The following is a 22,425-nucleotide window of genomic DNA, read 5'->3' as shown; positions in this document are numbered from 1 at the left end:
AGAAATATAGATAGTGCATGATTATACTGATTTTTTAATTTTTTTATTACCGAAAAATCGGACAATACACCACTTTATTTAGGTATCCAAGTATTAGGCATACTTAAAACATCGGCTACTTTTGACGACCTGAATAATTACTAATAAAAGTACTTGTGCTACAAAGCAACATCACATAATGTTGCAAGGTTTTATCCTCTGTAAAGGGTGTCTAACTGAGCGGCGAATGCTGGAACGTTGCGAATTTGGATTCGCCAACTTTTCTGACGAATGTTGGCGAAAATCAGGGATCGCTTCTGCGACATTTAGCGACTTTTATAGCTATGTTTTGCGACAATAAACAACATTTGAGCGAATGTTTGCAAAAGTGTTTGCGAAAATCAGTTGGCGACTATTAGTAACTTTAAGCAGGGGCGGCGCCAGGTTATTTTTTTAGGAGGGCGAAAAACGCAGGGTGGTGTCTGAAGGGGGGGGGGGGGGGATGTACCCCTCCGAAGTTGAAGATTTTGTTTTTAAATGACTTTGCCAAATCAAAAAGAAAACAGTCTTAAGTTCAACTAACAGGAACAAAAAATGCAAGGGGGTGTCTGAAGGGGGGGGGGGGAATGTGCCCCCTCAGAAGTTGAAGATTTTGTTTTTAATTGATACATAAATGGCTTGATTTGGTGCACACTTTTTGCTAAATTGAAATTAAAAACAGTCTTAAGTTCAACTAATATGAACAAGAACGCAGGGGGGGGGGTGTCACCATATTTTTCAGAAGAGCTGTTATAGATCAATATTTGTAGTTTCCATTGAACAATCAGGTTTAGAAGATACTAGGGATTAATTTGATTTTTTTCAGTTGGTAAAAGGTTTTTCATCGTAAACCAATGTTTGAACTTCTGGTAATGTAAATGTAATAATGACGCATCTTAATCTGATCGCCTGATTTGGCTTGCTTTTTTTTATATTATCTCTAACTTTATTTTTCCCCTCTCCCCCGCCCCCCCCCCCCCTTACGTCATAATTTACATTTTATAGTTCTCTTTCTCCTGGCCTTCTTCCTTTTCTTTTCTTCTTCTTCTTTTCGTTTCTTCTCCTTCTTTACCTTTCCTTTTCCTTCTCCTATTCCTCTTTCTCCTTCCTTTTCTATCCTTTTTTTTAAAAACGATAGGGGGCGTCCGCCCCTGCCCCCCCCCCCCCTGTGGCGCCGCCCCTGACTGTGAGCAAATGTTAGCGACAGTTTTAGCAAAGATTAGCATCTATTTGCCAATCCTTTGCCACTATTTGTGAATGTTTGGGACCTTTTGCTAACTCCTAGTCCCCCCTCCCACTCCGTTAAGGGAGGGATACCATTCGTGTTCCCAAACTCTCCGGCTCGTAACAAAAGAAAAAGGTCGACCTGTATTGACTTGACACACCGGATTTTTGCTGAAAATGGGGGGGGGGGGGGGTCGCTGGGAACACGCATATAATCAGAAGAAATAAATATGTTAGATTTATCTTGGCTATGACCCCTATCACATAGTTATAGATATGTATAATCAGAAGCACTGTATTTGACAATCGAGATATTTGCCTTGATTTAATTGGTTTTAAATCAAGGGGGCAGATTACCCTATCGACCCTCCAATAATTAATTACCCAGAGTATTTCTACCCAAAGTTCCATTCAACCTGCCAAATGAGCTCTGATAGATGAAAAGCGCATGCGTGGAAGTCGCGCAACCACTGTGACCTCATGATGCTACGCGAACCGGTTACCACGATCTAGCTTTCACTGGGTAGAGATTTACTGCGTTCTGATTGGCTTTAAGTTTTCCTCGATGACGACATAATGGTGGGTATGGGTGCGCGTCGAATGGTCTCTTTTAGACAACAAACCGTTGCGCGTTGTGTTCAGTTTTGATCTAGCTTCCGAGTGCATATGTTGCTTTTTCTGAAGTGCTTTCGAAACTTTCTTCATTGAACGAGCGAATTTAATCACTTTCTTCAAGAGAGATTTTCTCCCGAGATTTCTACTTTGTAATCAGGTAATTCAGTCAAAATTCCCTATTTTTCACACCCTAATGGATTGGAATAAACTGAATAGTAATATATAGTTACCATAAAATTCCAATTCTCAAACAATTTTATATGTTGGGTGTTGTATGTATTTTATCTAAAGGCCCATGTTACGCGAATTTAATGATATACCCAATTCAAGTTTAAATCCAGTATGTCTGGTAGACCTAAGCCAAATTAAGAAAAATTATGTACGGACAAAAAAAAATCAAAGAAATATGGATTAAATAAATGTGGTCGAATATTTTGAGAACTATTGCTTTAAAAAAAAAAAATTCACTCTAGAACTGCATATTAATTTGTTCGTAGATAAATCGTAAAGTCTCTGACAATGGTAGACATCGGTATGTCAGCTCAGAGAAAGCGGAGGGCTCAACGGATGGCAAATCGCCGTCAAAGACTAGCCCTGGGACCAGTGTCCGACCACGGGGATGAAATCCTTCAAGCCATTGAGATAGTCAAAGCCGTACTGGTCAAAGCTCAGCAAGAAGCCCAAGCTTATCCCGGCGGAGATTTCCCCCAGGAGTCGAAAGACCAGCAAACCAACTCTTCTGCAATCTCAACGTTCATCCAAAAACAGAGGTGCGGCAAATATTTCTCTCCCCCCCCCCCCCCTTCTAAACATTTAAGTTCGGAATTCAATTTGTTTGTGATACATAAATGAATTACCGTCGAGTAGAAGTGTTGTGCTTAAGAATAATGATGCCCACAATATTTGAAAGCCATCATGCATATTGCTGAGTAAAAAGATCGCAATACATTTTTACATGAAATGAATTAGATAGTCATGCACTTAAGGATCTTCAAATGCCTTAGCATCCACTTTTAACACACTTATATTCATTTTAAAGGAGAAAACTTTTGATTTTGGTGGCATTTATTTATAACCTTTTAGATTGAAATTTCTTGTCTCTTTTTTCAAAACAGTTATACTCTTGAGCCAGAGATATCGGCCCATCAGAACAAGAGTGTTGATGAAGAGGTCATCCACATGCCACAACCTAAGGTCTCATGTCAGACTCTCATACTTGATGACCTCGTGACCTTTGACATGGGATGGACTGTAAAGGTATGAAAGTCAAAGTTGTTTTTTTTTTGTAATAGAAAAGTTGCATCATGATCCGTGACGGCCTAAAGATAGAAATAGAGGGGGAGATTTCTTAGCAAGAACCGATATATCCACTGAAACATTGGATGGACTTTTTTAAAGTCCTCATTAAAAGCATCTCTCAGAAGTTATAAAGTGTAAGCTAAAAGATTTTGGGAAACATTATGTCATCCATTCTCAGCGATGTTGGAATACTGATGACAAACACAAGGAATTTACTGCTGTCTTTTATTTGATCCTGAGAAGCTTGCTTTAAATTTCAATATAATTTTTTCTCTTCACAGAGCATCATTTCGCTCCAAGAAATTGGAAGGGGCAGCTATGGTCGGGTTGTGATAGCACGTCATCGTTCCACAGGCGTTCCTCTTGCCATCAAAGAGCCGTCATGGTCAGACGACTTCGCCTCGCCTGGTGAAATGGTTGAAGAACTCAAGGCAACCAGGACCAGAGCAACAAAGGAGGCAATGATCCAACAGTTGATGTCAGGCAGCCCTTACTTTCCCAAGTTCTGGGGTACCCTTGATCTCGGTAACGAACTCTGCCAGGCCGTCGAGTTCGTGGGGTGTAAGAAGACGGGTACCGGCTACCCTCTCCACGAACCGCCATCGCTGTCGATGTACAACGTTGTCAAGATCGCAGAGGACATCGTCAAGGGCATGATGGAGTTCCATGATCACGGACTTCTCCATAATGACCTCAAGAACGACAACGTGCTCCTGGAAAAACGCGGCAAGCGATACAACGCCGTCATCATCGACTTCGGGATGGCAAGTACGATCACCGCCCCAGCGAAAATGGTCGGAGTTTCCAAAGAACTCAAAATGGCGTATGTACATGGAGGAGAGGCAGACTATATAGCACCTGAGGTTGTTTTGGATGAGCAGCCAGCATCCATCGCTTCAGATGTGTTTTCAGTCGGCCGTATCCTCTCCGATATGGGAGAGATATTTGGAGGTAAAAACCGAATTTCATACTTAGTATAAGTTCGTAATTATAGTTATCTTTTTCATAAAAAGAGATAGGTTTACGAAAAAATTCATATGCATTATTCTAATCCTTTGTAAGAAAGTTGCTCAGTCTGAATATTAAAATTACTCACAGTTCTTTTTCTATACAATTTCACGATTGCGCTGTATCGTAGGGCTGCAAGCACATCCAGCTTTGATGTTTACATATAAATTCTGCTAATAATTATGCAGTATATGAAGTATAGAAACAGTGGCAAAATATATTGTAACGCCTTTTTTACTTTTCTATTTCTTCCTTTCTGCAGGTCACCGTTCTCCCGCGGTTCGAGAACTGTCCAAGCTAGGAGCTCAGTGCATGGCTGATAATCCTGACCATCGCCCTAGCCTCAATACCATCCAAAGTCAAATCACCAAACTCCATCGGCCTAGTAGATGGAGGCGTGTTAAGCGATGGGTTGCTAAGAAACTGCATCTACGTCGAAAGTAACCTGGAAATGAAAACATTTCGGGAAATAAATTATTGTAGCTTTCATTAAAATAAATCATATCATTAAACAAAAAATGTTTGTGTGTGCATTTGTTTTTCAAAGATACTTGATGAACGATACAAAGACAGAGAAAAGAAAGATAGGGTAAAGGCGGAAAGAGAGACTTGGAGTGAGAGATAGATAGTGAAAATCGATATATAGGTTGAGAGAGAGAGAGAGAGAGAGAGAGAAAGCTCGTTTGCAAATTCTAAAACTTATTTATTAAAGAGGTGAGATACAATTTGTTTTTAATTAATACAAATTTGTCTAATTTCCTCAAATGTGGAATTGCCCATCGAGGGATTTTCACCCCCTTGTAAATATATTTTATGTCTTATTGAGTCAAAACAGAATCACAATATTTACAAATAATTGGAGAGTAACACAGTACATAAAATAAGACAAATAAATATCAGAACGTTAATCGTAAAATGATAATGAATCATAAATACAGCAGGAATGTAGGCAGCCCCAAAAGGTATTTTATTTCAAACCTCCATTTAGCAAAAATGAGTTACCAGTTACTATTCTTCTTTGGCTTTACGGTATTCAAGATCTTAAGTTCTAGCACTATAAGCTTTAGAACCTTGAAAATTGGGGGATTCTTTTTGAAATTTGCACATATAAATATAATTATGCGTACCCTAAATACCACTGAGTGGGGGGGGGGCACCTAGTGCTCAATGGGTCGATTTTATATAGGAACCATTATGGTAACGTGGTCGCTTGAATTGGCGAATCAAAAAGCAATTCCGCGACACCGTCTTACAACCGTTTGCAAAGGCTTACGAATGTTTTGCAAACGCTTACGACTGTTTTGCAAACGCTTACGACTGTTTTGCAAACGTTTGCAACTGTGTGCGGAAAAATAAATTCACAAAGAAAGCTGCTTGTGAATTTTCTTGCAACCTTTTATACGAACGTTTTGCAACCTTTAATGAACCCTGGCGAAACCCCAAAGTCGCGTTCACAATCATTTGCCGCACAGTGAGATAAACCCTTAAAGAATGTAATGGCAGCAGACCATTCAAACCACTAATGTTATGCAAGCCCTTAGGACAAAGGTTGTTCTTGACCTCGATAGATTGCCGAAGATTGGCCAGACCTCGCGCCATTCCAGTATTATACGCACCGAAAAGTCAATTAACAAAAGGAAATCTATTGTTTTGAAACAGCTGAATGGCATGCCTTGTCACAATGATAGCAGATAGAAAGCATGCATTAATTAGAATGCATTACGACGATGGTCTGTTGGATACAAATGAGTAGCTTGTAATGGATTTCCGAGGTCCTTTCTTTGATTTCGGAACGCGAAGATCATTTACAGCGGTTAAAAAAGACTGGTCTGCCGGCTCTCTAATAAACTTACCGTCACAGTTTAAATATCAGTTTGAATATCGCTAATATTTTAAAACGTTTGGAACAAGATGTCATTGTCTACTTTGCTTTTAATTTCAAGACGTCACGTTTTGGCCTTTCTCGTCATCGTTGTCACCATTCTCCAAGCAGATTGCACCAGCCGGATAAACGGTAAGCTATCAAACTATAAATTTAATTAACACATAGGCCTACCACGTTTACATGGACGAGGTGATGTGGTGCAATATTGTGGAAGTCATGGTAAGATACAACAGGTTTATGATATCATTTCATTTTTAATGAAAAGACAACGTCAAAACATTTAGCTTTAAGACTGTCCCATGCGATCATATGGCACAATTTTAGAAACCTCTGGGAAATCTTTCCGTATTTTTTGTTGGTTGACATGGTTAACTTTATATTTTGTAAACAACCTAAGTGTCTTGATTAAAGAGCAATCGAATGAAAAGTTTGGTATTTTGTGTTATATCAGATTATAAAAATGTACGTTTTCAATCATTTTTTCTCTTTCTTTTAAATACGTGGTTATCATCTATTCTTTATTTTATTTTCATTTTTTAATGTATTTTCTATTTGAATTGAAAATTCCATTCACATATTTCTTCCAAAGGATCAGGGATAATTCTTCTATGATCAGTTATTTCACGAGGATACCAATTAATTTGTACCTTTTTACATGCTTGTGTATTTTTTGTTTATGTTTTTGCTGCTGTTATTTGTTTTTATTCTGACCGAACAGGGCCTCACGGAAGACCACCGAATTGGTGATATGTACCACCCTGTATAAATATCAGATATGAATAAAATAGATAATAAATGCATTGCGAATCATTTGAAGGCTTGCAAAAATAGCTAGAGCAAAGGTTTAGTAAATCTGTTTTTAGACAATTTTAAGAAAGTAATCACCTTAAATGACAAGTCATAGTAAAAGAAACAGAAGGAAAAGGCTTGTGATTATACGTATTTTTATACTGCTACGGTTTTTCATCTATAATGTCTATCATATCAGGAACCTATTATACAAGCACTGCTTTTCAATAGGTTCCTCACATTCTACTAATGAATCTACCATATCAATTCAGTATGTTTGAAACGTGCTTATACTACATGTTTATACATATATATAATATCTATGTTTTTTGTCTGTATATATATATATTTTTTGCAAAATGTGGAATAAATAAAACCTGAAAACCTGAAAAACTTGAATGGTGATTGTGAATGACGAGGAAGAAGAAGAAGAAGGAACAAGAAGAAATGAAGAAAGAGAAGGACGAGCAGAAGTACAGACAGAACAAGAACACAGAATAACATATCATAGTAGAAGTATTAAATACAAATAAAAATAATATTGGATATTCTTATAGCTCACATAATCCACCACGCAATTTTAGGCAAGAGTTCCATATGTACCCCCACTAAAATTGAACAAATATATATATCGTCGCTGTTTTCACGAAGTGACGGTAGTGAGGAAAATCGTAACGCAAAGTGAATGCAATTTTTTTTCACTACCGTCACTTCGTGAAAACAGCGACGATATATATATATATATATATATATATATATATATATATGTTTCAGAGTGATATCGGTCTACCTAATATTAATATTATATATAAAAAATGGGAAACTAGGGTTACGGTTAAACAATGAGAGATAAAAAGAAAGTGTAATAATAAGACAGTAGTGTTTATTTATCGGGGGGACATTATGGAACTCTTTCCACCCTTGCATGGAGAAGGGCCAATGTAGATTAACATCTTGCCAAAGGAAATTAGTGCCGTAGCGGGACTCGAACCGCGAGCTACGTGATCCACAGTCCAAACACGTATCCACTATATACCACGGCACCTCTATATTAACACTATATGAGGTCATGACCTATGGTAGCAAACAGTTGTCATTACAGTAGTTAAGTTTAAGACCACGGTAAAGAAAGATTTGATAATTCATTCTTCAGGACAAGTGCAGACCATCAGACGACCACGGCGCCAGTCGTCATCGTGCCACCAGGACGAGTTCCAGTGCGACGACGGGTCATGCATCCCCGCTTACCTAGCCTGTGATTGGTATCTTGACTGTAGCGATAGGTCAGATGAAGGGATTAATTGCGAATATGACGGTATGTATGATTCACTGGAAAATATGAAGACATTTATCTTTTCCGGAGACTTCCGAAGTTGAATGGTACTGTGCACTACATTTGAGGCATCGGGGGGTCTTTAAAAAACAATAACCTAGTATCAGAATGATGAACAGTAAATTCTACTTTTATCGAGACCAACAAATCACCCGGTTTACAAGAAAAAATATTCAGAAAAAAATTAAAAACAAAAGACCCGATTCTTTTAATAATATATGATAATAGCATAATTATAGAGAAGTAAGAGTTTGTTATTGAGATGTTCTTTATAACGAGATTCCAACGTATCGACGACAATTGTTTATCCTAGACTTTAAAAAAAAACTACATCCACATGGGCATACAAAAATCAGATGCAGGCACAATCTCTAAGATAACTATAACAATGGTGATTTGATTTAATATCAAAGGTAAGTTTAAGTAATTTTTTATATTTATTATTCCATCATCGCATAAAAATCACGATTCCTATGTACAGTAGTATGTTGTGAAACACATATACGTTCGAAATATTTTAAGCATTCAAGTGGTGTGTTTTGTTTTTCTTCGTTTTTCTTTGTTTTACTTCGTTTTTCTTTGTTTTACTTTTCGTTTTTGCTTTGTTTTACCTGGCAGGGTTCGAGTGTAAGTCTGGTGATAACATGATATCGCTAGAATGGATGTGCGACGGATCCTACGACTGCGACGATGGGAGCGATGAAGACCATCAATATTGTGAAAATCACGGTAAGATGCAGTAGGGTCATGATATCATTCCATTTGTAATGAAAAAAACAACAACATCAAAACTATAAGTTTTAAGACTGTCCCACGCAATATCGCACAACTTTAGAGATGCTCTATTGAACATTTAGGTTTGCAAAAATAACAGATAACTTTATAAATGCTTCAGAACAAAAAAAGGTTACTTGTGAGTTTTAAAAAGTTACAATCCAATCGGGTTCGAAGTTGCACCCAACGAGGGCTCTTTTGGCCATTCTTGAGAGTTCGAAGCTGAACATAGGATTTTTTTACACGCTAGTCTCTAGGCATATGGCATGTAATGTATTAACGCCACCAAGTCATAATTTGTGTTCTTCTCTCTACCTGTGTTTTAAATTGTTAAAGTTTACATTATACTTATATATGATTGCTGTCCCCCTGCAGCTTCAGTATCCAAAATATGTCCTCGTATCTCCTGTGACAATGGCACTAGATGTGTCCAGGAAGGAGAAATCTGTGATGGCACTCACCATTGTTCTGATGGACTGGATGAAAGTGACGAACTGTGCAGCGCGGGAAATGGTAGGAATGCATAAGTTATAGTGATTCAGGCTACATAATTTTTAATTCGTGTAACTCGTTTTATGATATTATTGCATAGCCCTCAAGGAGCAAAGTATGGATACTGATGAGGTTATAAACTAGACATATCATTATTATTCATTACCATTATTCAAAGTTTATCATGCTTGCTTAAAACTTTAAATTAGCGTCGAATGATTGATAATGATGATGATATTACTGATTACTGAATATTTATCCGTGATGATAGTGAGGAGGAGGAGGAGGAGGAGGAGGAATGGAGGAGTATAGTGATGCAGAATAGTGATGCAAAGGAAGAACACTTAACGAAATAAGAGGACCATGGGCGTCAATCCTTACGTAATACCTATTGTTCAGGGGGGGGGGGTGAGATGAATGAATAGATCACCCCCCCTGAACAATAGGTATCAATTACAGATTTACGCCCATGAAGAGTACATTGTTTTTTATTTTTCATTAAACATGTCTGATACATTTGTCTCATCCTACTTTAGGAAAGTGTTTTTCCTGTGATGGAGGATCGAAATGTTTAGAGTGGCCCTGGGTGTGCGATGAGATTGCCGACTGCTCCGATATGACCGACGAGTTCAGTGGCTGGTGCGGAACAGGTGAGACAAGGATTACACAATCACCGAGGATTTTGAGGATTTTGATTCACTTTTCTGGACAAAACAAAGAGCCAAAACAAAACAAAACAATTTGCTCATCTTCTTCTCAACCCCACATGCAGCTCATCCTTTTGTATTGTTTTCCTGTACCCCGATCTCTCACTTCTTGGCATTGTCTACTCGTTGTATTGTGACTGTGTTCTCCTATCTTTGTCATGTAAAGTACTGTCTTGTCCCGTTCTCGTCCCTGTTGACCCCCTTTCCCCCTATGTTGTAGTTTCTTTTGTAGTTACGAACTTGTTAATTTAATTACTCAGTATTCCTAAGTATCATTTGAGGGGTCCACACTTGTACATGCATTGCTTTTTAGTGGACCCCTCTGTTTTCAATATGTATTCCTAAATTGTTGTAAATGCTTATGATTGATTTGTAATGTTTTGTTGGAAACATAAATAAATTGAAATTGAATTGAATTGAAAAGGAAAACTAACCCCAAAGAATAAGTGTAGGTATTCTAAAAAACGAGATGAATTCCTGCCTTTTGATGTACAATACATCTTACGGACGTGTTGCACTAAAGAGATAATTATATAAATAAAGATTACTTGGCATGTTGTAATGCCTTTTAGCATGAAATGGGCGCAGCCATTTTCTATAAGTATTCGAAACCCTGTATAAATCGTAAATTTAAATTGGATTGGATCTAGCAACTTTGAGACATTTACAGATTTCTTATTCTTAAAAAACTCTAATAAAATACATTGTGTTTCGAAGAGAATGAATTAAAAAACAGCAAGATGACCAATTTTATTCCTGTTGGTTTTGGCAATGATCATGGTGACAATCGTTTCTTTTGTTCACACTGTCAGTATTTCAGCGGTGTTGGAAGGGGTCCTACCTGTGTGGACACACCCATTTCTGTGTCCTTCAGCGATGGAGATGCGATAACCATGACGACTGCGGTGATGATACGGACGAAGAAGATTGTGGTGAGCATAGTTTGCCCCGTTCATACTTATCTACTTCCTACCTGTAAATAATTATTTCGGATGGATATGCCAGGATAGCAGCAGGTCAGGATGAACGGATACAACTGAATAATGCAGCATTCTTCTCCTGCTATTTTCATTATTATTGCAGGAGGTGTCCGGGAAGAAGGGATTATGTTTCATTTTCGTTTCTTAAATGTTTTCCCATTGAATTGCGATTACAGTAATTTTGAAATTGAAATGAAGTTTCCTTTAATAGAGATGTGACAAGAAAGCATGACTATATAGGCATATGACCAAGTGGAATGGATGTCCCACGTCCTCACCCTAATTGGCTTTGTCAATAATTCCATCACCCTCTCGAGCAAAAAATCATCTGAAAATAGATCACATTTTTGTTGTCGTTGTCAGAAACCGAAATCGCATGGACGGGATCGTACGGGTGGTCGTCGTGGGGAGATTGGAGTGAGTGTCATCCTTCTTGCGGTCTTGGTACTCGATCACGGAGTCGTGTCTGTGCATCACCTGGTGAACGATGTCTTGGTAAAAGCCAGGAAGAGGAGGCGTGTGAACAAGCTCCTTGCGCCAATGAAAATGGTAAGTAGGCATGACTCTCTATAAGTGCAGGTTTAATAAAAAAAAAAAAGGTAATTGGCATTTTAACAGTTTACATGTTGATAGAAACAGTAAATAAACATCAAACATATTTGTTTTCTGTGTATGAATGATGTCGTTGGTAAAGCTGATTAGTTTAAAGTAGTCACTCGAAGAATCAAAAGTGTTTTGAATTGATGCTAAAAGCATATCATTGCGAAGGGGAAGCTTTACTGATCAAATATAACACCTTCCCTCTTCAAAATATATTTGAGGCCCGCAGTAATAATAACTCTCAAAAATGATAATTTTGAGATCCAGATTATCTGCCTCCAGTGTCAAGATTCGTGACGTCACATGTGAGACACAATATCTAGAGTAGATGTAGAAACAGTGAATATACATGTACTTCAGTATACAATTTCTTACATTATTTTGTAGACCTTTCGACATAAAGGATAATAGAGTGATATAAAATTAAGTCTTGATTCAATTTCAAAACAAACGCCCTAAACAACCGATCATCAGGTTTGGGGATTATTATATTAAAAAAATCTAACACAAATCTATCTTAACGAAGTAGGAAGTTGTTAAATTAAAATTGCTCTGAAAACTATTGCAAACTGCAAGAAGAACAATGTTCTTTCAATCGTTTTATTATAGTGATCGGGTGCGGGATCAAGAGTCACATTCATTTCCGCGATGACGGACTAGCTCTGGCGGAGCGTATCGTAGGCGGATATCCAGCCATTGCTGGAGATTGGCCATGGCAAGCCCAGCTGTTCTACCGGACACGCGGATCATGGCAACCCGTATGTGGCGGCACGCTGATCGACCCGCAGGTTGTGCTCACGGCTGCACATTGCTTCATGGGACCCATGTAAGTTTGTATTGTAATCGCACCGAAGGAAGCTTATATACGAAGGTCGGGGGAGGGGGGGGGGTGGTAGTTTGACATTCTAGAAACTAAGCGCCTCGTATACTTTTTTTTTTTTGGGGGGGGGGGGGGGTCTGGCCCACGATGTTGCATTCATCTGCTGCTTGAAAATATAGACTTGACAATGGTTCTAGGACACCTACCCCCTGGACATCCACCCCCGTATTACCACCCCAGTCAACTACCCCCAGGGCAACTTCCCCCAGGACAACTACCCCCCCCAGGACAACTACCCCTAGGGCAACCTTTCTCTAGGACGACTACCCCCAAGGACAACCTTCCTCCGGACAACTACCCCCAACAACTACCCCCTATATGACAACCATCCTCTAGGACAACTACCCCTCGGACAACTATCCTTGGGGGTAGTTGTCTGGGGGTATTTGTCGGGGGTAGTTGCCCTGGGGGTAGTGTCCTATGGGATAGTTGTATGGGGGTAGTTGTCCGGGAGTACTCCTTTAGGGCAGTCGTCTTAAAGGGTGGCTGCCCCATGGGGTAGTTGTCCTAGGGGGTAGTTGTCCTAGGAGGTAGTTGACTGGGGGTGGTTATCCGGGAAATGGATGTCCAAGGGGTAGGTGTCCGGATACGCTTGATAATATACGGGATCACATAATTGTTCGATCGTCAAAAGTTATAGTCGGCCCTCATATTCTTGTATCCTTGTCAAAAAGAGGTTTATTAATCGACGCCAATCTGATTCGTCGAATAATTTTGTTGTTGTCACTAAAAGGGCGGAATCACATTTATTATTGTTAGTATTATTTTGTATTTTGTAATTGTTTTTAAATTTGTTTATTTATTATTCATTTATTTATTAATTAGTAACTTTTTTCTTTTTTTTTTTTTTTTTTTTTTTTGGGGGGGGGGGGGGCCCTTCTCTATGGATTTTTTTTAATTTCCCGATACCCTCTTAGGCAGAGAAATGAAAGTCCAGTCATTAATCAAACAAACCGCGTTTATAAACATTCCTCTTCTCCTTGAACAGTTTATTCTATAGGTTCAAATTTTATCAAACTTAAAATTTTCCCCATTATTTTATGTTTCAGAGTAGGCTTAAAGTCATCAGAAGATGGAAGGTAGGCTTTCATTAATTCTTGAACTGTTGAATATAAAATTAAACCCTTGATGTCAGAAATCAGTAATTCATTTAACTGCTCTAAATGCAATTAAACTTGACGCATTTTAATCTTACCCTACTATAGTGATTTCTTGTAAAAGGATTGTCTTTCCGTTATCATAATCCTATCTGGGGGTTTTTCACAGTCTTTCATTCTTTTTAAAATATCTTGAAGAGTGACATTTCTGAAAAGAAACGTTAGTGATAAACAAAATCAGCAAAATTATTTTTTATCATTTTTTACTTATTTTTCGTCTCTTCCTACACGCAGGATGGCAACTTCCAGATGGCAGGTACACCTCGGAAAACACTCGGTCGACTTCGTCCCTGAGGCCGGCAGTCAACATCGACTCGTTCGGGAGATCATCGTCCATAAGAAGTTCGGCGAGCACGGTGGCGTGGGCTGTGACATCGCCCTCCTAATCCTGGATGAGCCGGTACCACAAGAGACAGGGCAGATCAACTGGGCTTGCCTAGATGAAGGAATGCCACTCAACGATAGGACAGAGTGTTATATATCGGGATGGGAGTTACAGAGAGTAAGTCATAATATCAGGGTTTCTTTTCCTTCTTCTTCTTACCTCCGTTTCCTTCCAACACTTTCCCATATACGTTTTCCCAGGCGCGGATCCAGGATTTCTTAGGGGGGGGGGCCCAAATTTGAAATTATGCGAGCCAAATATTGGTACGTAACGATGACCAACAGTGACGTAATGCGGAGGGGGGTCGGTGCAGAGAGGGGCGAGTTTTCCCCCACCCTCCTCCACGAAACGCGGAAGCTTTGACGTTTCATTAAATTATTAGAGAAAGAAGACGATTCGTTGTACGGTCTCGACTCAAAATCTTCGTCTGAATTTAGTTTTTCCGCTCCCGCGCGAAGCGCGAAAAATTTTACGATTTATTAAATTATTAGAGAAAGAAGACGATTCGTTGTAGAGTTCTCGACTCTTAATCCTTGTCGTAATTCAGCCCCCCCCCCCCGTCCTGCGCGAAGCGCGGAAGCTTTTACGTTTTATTAAATTATTAGCGAAAGAAGACGATTCATTGTACCGTTCTCGACTCTTAATCCGCGTCTAAATTTAGTTTTTCCCCATCCCGCGCAAAGCGCGGAAAAATTTACGTTTTATTAAATTATTAGAGAAAGAAGACGATTCGTTGTAGAGTTCTCGACTCTTAATCCTCGTCTGAATTCAGGTTCCCCCTCACGAGCGAAGCGCGGAAGCTTTTACGTTTCATTAAATCATTAGAGAAAGAAGACGACTCGTTGTAGAGTTCTCGACTCTTAATCCTTGTCGTAATTCAGCCCCCCCCCCCCCCGTCCTGCGCGAAGCGCGGAAGCTTTTACGTTTTATTAAATTATTAGCGAAAGAAGACGATTCATTGTACCGTTCTCGACTCTTAATCCGCGTCTAAATTTAGTTTTTCCCCATCCCGCGCAAAGCGCGGAAAAATTTACGTTTTATTAAATTATTAGAGAAAGAAGACGATTCGTTGTAGAGTTCTCGACTCTTAATCCTCGTCTGAATTCAGGTTCCCCCTCACGAGCGAAGCGCGGAAGCTTTTACGTTTCATTAAATCATTAGAGAAAGAAGACGACTCGTTGTACCGTTCTCGACTCTTAATCCTCGTCTGAATTCAGCTCCCCCCCCCTCCCGCGCAAAGCGCGGAAGCTTTTAAGTTTCATAAGATTATGAGAGAAAGAAGACGATTGGCTGTACAGTTCTCGAATCTTAATCCTCGTCTGAATTCAGGTTCCCCCCCGCGCGGAAGCTTTTAATTTTCATTAAATCAATAGAGAAAAAAGAAGATTCGTTGTACCGTTCTCGAAAATAATCCTCGTCGGAATTTAGTTCCCCCTCCAACCTCGCGCAAAACGCGGAAGCCTTTACGTTTCATTAAAGATTATTATTACCGTTCTCGCCTCTGAATCCTCGTCTGAATTCAGGTTCCCCCCCCCCCTCCCGCGCAAAAGCTTTGACGTTTCATAAGATTATAAGAGAAAGAAGACGATTCACTGTACCGTTCTCGATTCTTAATCCTTGTCTGAATTCAGTCCCCCCCCCCCCCCCCCCCTCCCCTCCTGCGCGAAGCTTTGACGTTTCATTAAATTAATAGAGAAAGAAGACGATACGTTGTACCGTTCTCTATACTCTTAATCCTTGTCTGAATTTCAAAGATTTTCTTTGTCTGCTCCTTTTACTTTCTACGTCCTCTTCCGATTTTGGAGGACCCCCCCCCCCCCCCCCCCCTGGCTGGCTACGCGCCTGCGGTCAGATAAACACATTTTGATAACTTGTCCGGCGCCGGAAGCTCAGGGGTTTTAGGCGTTTAATTAAGATCAGATGATCATTTTTTTTAATACCTATTATTTTGTGACACTGGCAGGTCACTATTTGGCGTGGGGTCCAGGGGGCGGATCCCCCAAAAGCGGGGATTTAGGCATTAAATTACCGTCAGATGAGCATCTAAGGGCCTGCCGTAGCGCCCTAGGTGGAATCCAGGGGGCAGAGCCCCGGAAGCTTAAGGGTTTTAGGCATTTAATCACGGTCAGATGAGCATATCGATGACTCATTTTTTAACACTGGCAGTTAACTATTCGTTCTTTCTTGCGCTCATTCTATTTTTTTTCTCTTTAATATACTTTTTCAAATAAAGTGGGGGGGGGGGGGGGGGGGAGGGAGCTCGAGGCTCCCGATCCCTGCCGTACCTCGGGCCCTGACAAGTCATGTAGGAATCTCAAGAATCATAATTTCGTGCCTGGCTGTAAATTTAGGAATTTGTCATTTTCCAACAAACACATATACAAACGTATAATTTACTAAAAAGTGAGGACAAATCTCGGAAATTATGTCATTTCAGCATTATTTGTAATCCACCGTTGTGGAATTATAAATAAACCACGTTTGAATTTCATTTCCCCAAAGCCCCCCCCCCCCATTAGTACGCCAGTATCTCCTCTTTTCCTTTTTTCTTTCCCTTTCCTTCCTTCTCTCTTTTTTTTTTATTGGAGGGGGGGGGGGGGGTCAACAGCCTGGGAGGAAAGGCCCTTTCGGTCCCCCCGATCTCCTTCTTCCCCCTTTTCTTTTATTCTTCTTCTTCTTCTTCTTTCTTTCCCTTTCTTTCCTCTTTCTCTTTCCCTTCTTTTCCTTTCTTCGCTCTCTTCTTTTTTTTTTTGCGGGGGGGGGGGGGGGGCCAAGGCCCGCTCGGCCCCCCCCCCCCCTGGATCCGCGCCTGCGTTTTCCCTATCCTCGGCCGGCCCCTTCTCTCTCTTCTATCAATTTCTCTGTTTGTTAGTATCTTTCTATTTGATTGATTCAAACTCTATGATACATGTATATCTGCATCTCTTTACTCCAGTTAGGGCTTTCATTTCTCATTCACATTTGATTGTTATATCGATGTACTTTTTGTTTGGATAATAAACTTCAAACAAACAAACAAATCTTTTGTTATCCTGTCTTCTTTTTCTTAATTCCATCACGATAAATATATTTGCAGTATACCCTGAGTTTGCTGCGATCGTTATTGATATTCTTATCACGCAATGACGTGTTATTCATCCGAATTTTTGGTACTTTATGACCCCAGTATATATGCCATCTCAGACTTCCAATATACTTTCATTCACTCATGACCATTACGTGCACCACATCGCTGATGATATAACATTAAACTATTATTGAGAGCCAGAATAAATGCCCTTCTGGCTGAGTGTCAACAGTTTAAATAATTCTTCATGGGATATCGTACGGTTCCATTCTTAAATATCTTTCCAATTTTGTCGTTTCATTGCCAATATCACAATTCAGTTTTAAACCCCATTTTACCTATATACAGTGGGTGGAAATGGTCCAGATGTCTTACACGAGGCCAGGATACCTCTAATACCACGCAGGATCTGTAACTTTAAGAAGTCTTACAATGGCAAGATAGAGGAGACTATGCTGTGTGCTGGCCACTTGGAAGGCGGTATAGATGCATGTCAGGTATTTATTTTAAAAAACTTGACCTTTTTGTCAGGAAAATGAATGTAATTTCAGCTTTATTGGTCAATAATGACTAATGAGAATATTTGTTGAAGATTATTGTGATTTTTAAAGCACATTTTAATAAGGTAAACATCTGAACAAGAAAAGATTAAATTAATAACACAAAGAAAAATTACATCATTATAACATGACAATGGCAATGATTACAAAATACACTTATCTGATTATATGCCGGTCCTACATTGGTAAGTATTTGGTATTCTACATTTTATTACAACAAAACTGATGCATTCACTGACCGTATTACAAATAATTTATCATGGACTATGTTGAGGAAGTGTAATAATGTTATCATTTTATTATTAATTTCGCCCAAATGAGATATTCCTTAATACAAACATAATATAATACATCAATACTTAATGCATAAACTATGAACACATTTTTAAAGTTTAAGAATGTATTCATAGTTTATGTATTAAAGGTAGTTGGACCTTCTTGTTAGTTAGCTGCTGTTCTACAAGATAGGATACAGAACACAAATACAATTGACTGAAAAATAAAAACAACAGAGGTTGGCTCAATGATCAAAGTTCCATCAGTTATTTTCAATATTCAAGCAATTCTAAAAAACTATACAAATAATCTTTCTCTGTGGCTTTGTAGAACCATCAAAAGTTCGAGAATTGGTCCAAGGTAAAGGCTTAAAACATGTTACGAAAGACATAGATCATCTTGAAATACAAAAATACCTGAGTGTACGTGCATGATTGAGTTGAATAAGCCTTGTTTCCCGATATTATATTCCACGTGGTTCTAATTCAATGCCAATCAACAATATGAATTTGTCTTTTTTGGCAGTCTATCAATCATTTAAATATACAATCTTTGGGTATCACTTTTTATCAAAATGTTCCCACAATGATAACACACAACGATAACATAGTTCTATATTTGATAAAATTGTTTTGGAATTAGACCCAATGATGGTACTTCGAATTTAGTATACGTAATCCAAATCAATCCTGCAAGTCCGGTCGAAAGCCAATACAAATCAATATCAAATAATGATAATTCTCTTGCCATTTCGATCGTGTAGAGTGCATATATAAAAGACTGAATAGAAGATACAGAGGTATGGATTGTCCGGGAGGGGCCGGGATAGCATAGTGAGCACCCCCTCAAAAAAGTCAAATCCATAGCTACATAATAACATAAAACCACTGGGATAGCTACGGGTGAGGGGTAATCGGAAAAAGGAGAAAATAGGCTAACAAAATGAGAAAGAGAGGGTGAGAGGTAACAATGGAAAATGAAAAGAAGATGACACCCCTTCCACAATCAGCTACTATCAGTGGTCTCGTGTATTTATTTCTCAGAGGTGTCGTAGTCGAGTGGTTTAAGCACTCCACTTAAAATTCAAAGGTCGTGGCTTCGATCCCCGACACGGCGCTAATACCCTTTGGCAAGGTATTAATCTACATTTGCCACTTGATACCCAGGAATTAAATGTGGACCACGTAGGGTGACGAAAGCATTTGTGTAAGTAATTGCCATATGCCCTCACGGTGTCCATATGGTCGGAATACTCCCCAGGGAGTGGAGATGGTGCATATTGTGCGTTAATGAATCTGATGACCGGGGTAATAATACCTGTAAAGCACTTAGAGACCGAAAGCGCTATTTAATTCGAGATTATCATATTGTTATTACATTACATACATTAGCTGCATTGACACGGCAACCAAAAACGTCGATTGGTCTTAAATTCCACTTTTACACCGGCAAACCGACTAAAAGTCTAAATCGAAAAATTCACCTGTGGAGTGTTTTTTTTTTGTTAAACGCCAGCCAAAGCTTCAACGATGTTTGCAGCGTAAAAACAAACTTTGATAAGATGCCGATTTGTTTCTCTCGTGACTTTCCTCACTTTCGAGCTAACGAATGCAGGACACCGACGAGTGGCGCAGGCGCACTACTCACCCCCAAATTGGATTGAGCAGAATCAGCTCTTCGAGGATTCGAGGGTTATTCAAGTGGTGTAAATAGAAGTCCCCACCCCCCCCCCCCCCCCCAAGAAAAAATAAATAAAAATTAACAACAAAAATAAATCAATAAAAAAAATATATATAAGAAATAAAATAAATGGGCCTCTTGTAAGACTATCGCGCACCCCTCCCTCCATCCATAATGACGGTGTCTGGATTAGCAACAGAGTAAACATAACTTAGGTTGGTGTTTCCTTTTTAATGCAATTATTTTGTGCAGTGAGATTATTAAATTAGCGTGTTGCGAAACGTTTAGGAGAATTTTGTTGAAGAGAAAAGATTGCTTTGGAATTAAAATGCGTCCGATGTTCTTACGCTAATTGCGCTCGTCCAGTGGAATCTCGTATGAGGTATGAAACTCTACTGAACATGATAATCACGAGTTAACTGGAGTGGTGGATAGGTGGAATATGTAGAACCTATCTGCCGTACAAAAGCATAGCTCTCCTGAATGGAAATGCTGAAGGTAGTACCAATGATCCTCACAAATTATAATCTTGTATTCAGAGATGAGGGTCTTGACGTGCTTTAGGTCGCTGGTGTACTCATCGATATTGAGCAGCCCTAATGTAAGTTCTGCGTGTCTAACAGAGGCAATCAGGATTGAATTACCTTGAGTCACACAAGCGAAGAGCTTATGACGACTCGAACCAACTACTTTATGCATTACATCACCCTTTCTATTAATACGTATTATCGCATTGTTACCCTGTCCAACGATCAATGAATCACCATAACTAGTGATTTGCTCAGGTTTATACCCATCGCATTGTATCTCCCTGATCGCCTTCCCACCTGATGGTGAGAATACCTGGATCTTCTGGGCTTTCATGTAGCCGACATAGATCAGATCATCACTGTCTACAGTGAAGATACTAACCCCACCTTCACTGTCAGTTAGAGTGTTGAATGTCACACCCAGCTTCTTATACTCTGATGTGTACAGTGACATGTTGTTAACTGTATCAAGTACAACACACCGACCATCAGAGAGGAATCCTAACCAATGGACATGGATATCCTTGAACACCGTCTGCAGCAATTTCCCAGCCTCAGAGATGATGACGGTACTTCCACTGTGAAATCTAAGGGTTACCTTACCATTTTTCGTAGCAGCCATCGCATTTATGTCTTCCTTTGAGGTTCGCATATACCATTGCGGTCTGCATTTTATGAACCTGAGTTCACCCATGGATAATTGATCAGGGTGGCTGCTTGGTGTGAACGTCAGTTCCTCTGCATGGTTAGCTACATCACTAGCAGGCTTCTTCTTGGGATCATCTTGATCCAGCACATTCTTCAACTCACCATACAGTGAATCACGAATAGCAACAACGTCCCCTTCTAGTGGGGCTTTCAAACTATTACTCGCCAATTCACTCGCACTCTCAATACTCGTTACCAACCTCTCATCGGCAACTTTCATATTCTTCAAACTTTGGCATAATTCCTCTTTCTGAGCCTCTAATTGCTTGTTCAAGGTCACATTCCTTTCTTTTATTTTGATGATAGCCTTTTCACATATCTTGTTGATTTTAGCTTTTTCTTTATCGATGTGATCAGTGACACGCTTCAGCTGATTATCGACACATGCCATGTGAGTCTTGACGGTTGTAGCTTTGGTCTTACCCAGGGCCTGTAGGGATTCAATGTCCTTCTTGAAGGAAGTATTGTATTCCCCCACATCTTGAACAGTGTGGCCTTTCTTATCGTGGTAGATCGAGCATCTCATACAGATGAGCTTCTTACAAGTGGTGCATACATTGGTACAGACGTGCTTTTCGCCATCTGATTTGTGTACTTGTTCTCGACAGTAGACCTTCTTCTTTAGGACCACCTTGCCCTCTCTGATGTCTTCGACACCCACTACTTTGTGTTTGAGATTAGGTGGCCATTTGCTGTGCAGCTCAAGACATGCGGTGCACAAATTCTTACCGCAGTCACAGCAGAAGTGTACAGCTCTTGATTGCGTATCACACATTTCACAGAACTGTTGACTGTTCTTGACGCCATCAACAAGAGACATAAGAGGAACGTTTGTATTTAGATTCACAACATTGCCATCCCTTACATGCGTTGTGCCACGACATATCGGACATAGTAAAGTGTTTGCCTCGTTTTTTGATGGAAATTCTAGCATATCACTAAGGCATTTCTTACAGAACGTATGTGTGCATGACAACTGTTTAGGATCACTAAGAAGCTCTAAACAAATTGGACATTGCAGATTACGATAAACTGTGTATTCAAATGACGCCATTACGTTCACATAATCTCGAGAGACTGTATTTTATTAAGAATAAGTGCCAGAATAGAACAACTTTACCAATTTAACGGGTATGAAAAAATCCTTTCGGCAATCTGTAATAACTAGCTGTATGCCAGAGCTGTATGCATTAATTGATTCGTACTATCTTCTTCAGCACTTAATGAGGGTACCGTTCGATTGCAATTGGATAGTTCAAGGCGATGCTAGCCCCAGATGATGTTAGTGCACGAGTCCCAACCTTGCTAGGTGGTTGGTTGTGTGTGCCCTTCCGTGCTGCAATGAAGAAGAGAAGAAAAAAAATGCTTTGAGTTATAAGTGTAGGTTATAAAATAATTATATATATCACTGTGTATAGCTTCAAATGCATGTCTGTTAGATTATTATGTTCGTTGATT

General features: G+C 39.5%; 2 protein-coding genes across 2 annotated transcripts; one reads left to right on the top strand and one right to left on the bottom strand.

Moving 5' to 3' along the window:
* The first annotated feature begins 5,970 nt into the window (after nucleotides 1-5,970).
* Nucleotides 5,971-17,085, top strand: LOC587486 (low-density lipoprotein receptor-related protein 1B). Its single transcript, XM_030974862.1, has 10 exons — nucleotides 5,971-6,178; nucleotides 7,992-8,153; nucleotides 8,790-8,900; nucleotides 9,321-9,458; nucleotides 9,974-10,087; nucleotides 10,957-11,076; nucleotides 11,488-11,673; nucleotides 12,334-12,550; nucleotides 13,996-14,346; nucleotides 17,082-17,085. Exons 1-10 carry the CDS (start codon nucleotides 6,076-6,078, stop codon nucleotides 17,083-17,085), a joined length of 1,506 nt encoding a protein of 501 aa, XP_030830722.1. The 5' UTR covers nucleotides 5,971-6,075.
* Nucleotides 17,086-20,102: 3,017 nt separating this feature from the next.
* Nucleotides 20,103-21,854, bottom strand: LOC105446802. Its single transcript, XM_011684071.2, has one exon. The coding sequence runs from the start codon at nucleotides 21,785-21,787 to the stop codon at nucleotides 20,138-20,140; it is 1,650 nt and encodes a 549-aa protein (XP_011682373.2). The 5' UTR covers nucleotides 21,788-21,854; the 3' UTR covers nucleotides 20,103-20,137.
* Between the last annotated feature and the right edge of the window lie 571 nt (nucleotides 21,855-22,425).

Source organism: Strongylocentrotus purpuratus, unplaced genomic scaffold, assembly GCF_000002235.5.
Source record: "Strongylocentrotus purpuratus isolate Spur 01 unplaced genomic scaffold, Spur_5.0 spur5_contig_867, whole genome shotgun sequence".
Lineage (NCBI taxonomy): Eukaryota > Metazoa > Echinodermata > Echinoidea > Camarodonta > Strongylocentrotidae > Strongylocentrotus > Strongylocentrotus purpuratus.
This window is presented reverse-complemented; position numbering and strand designations above follow the sequence as displayed.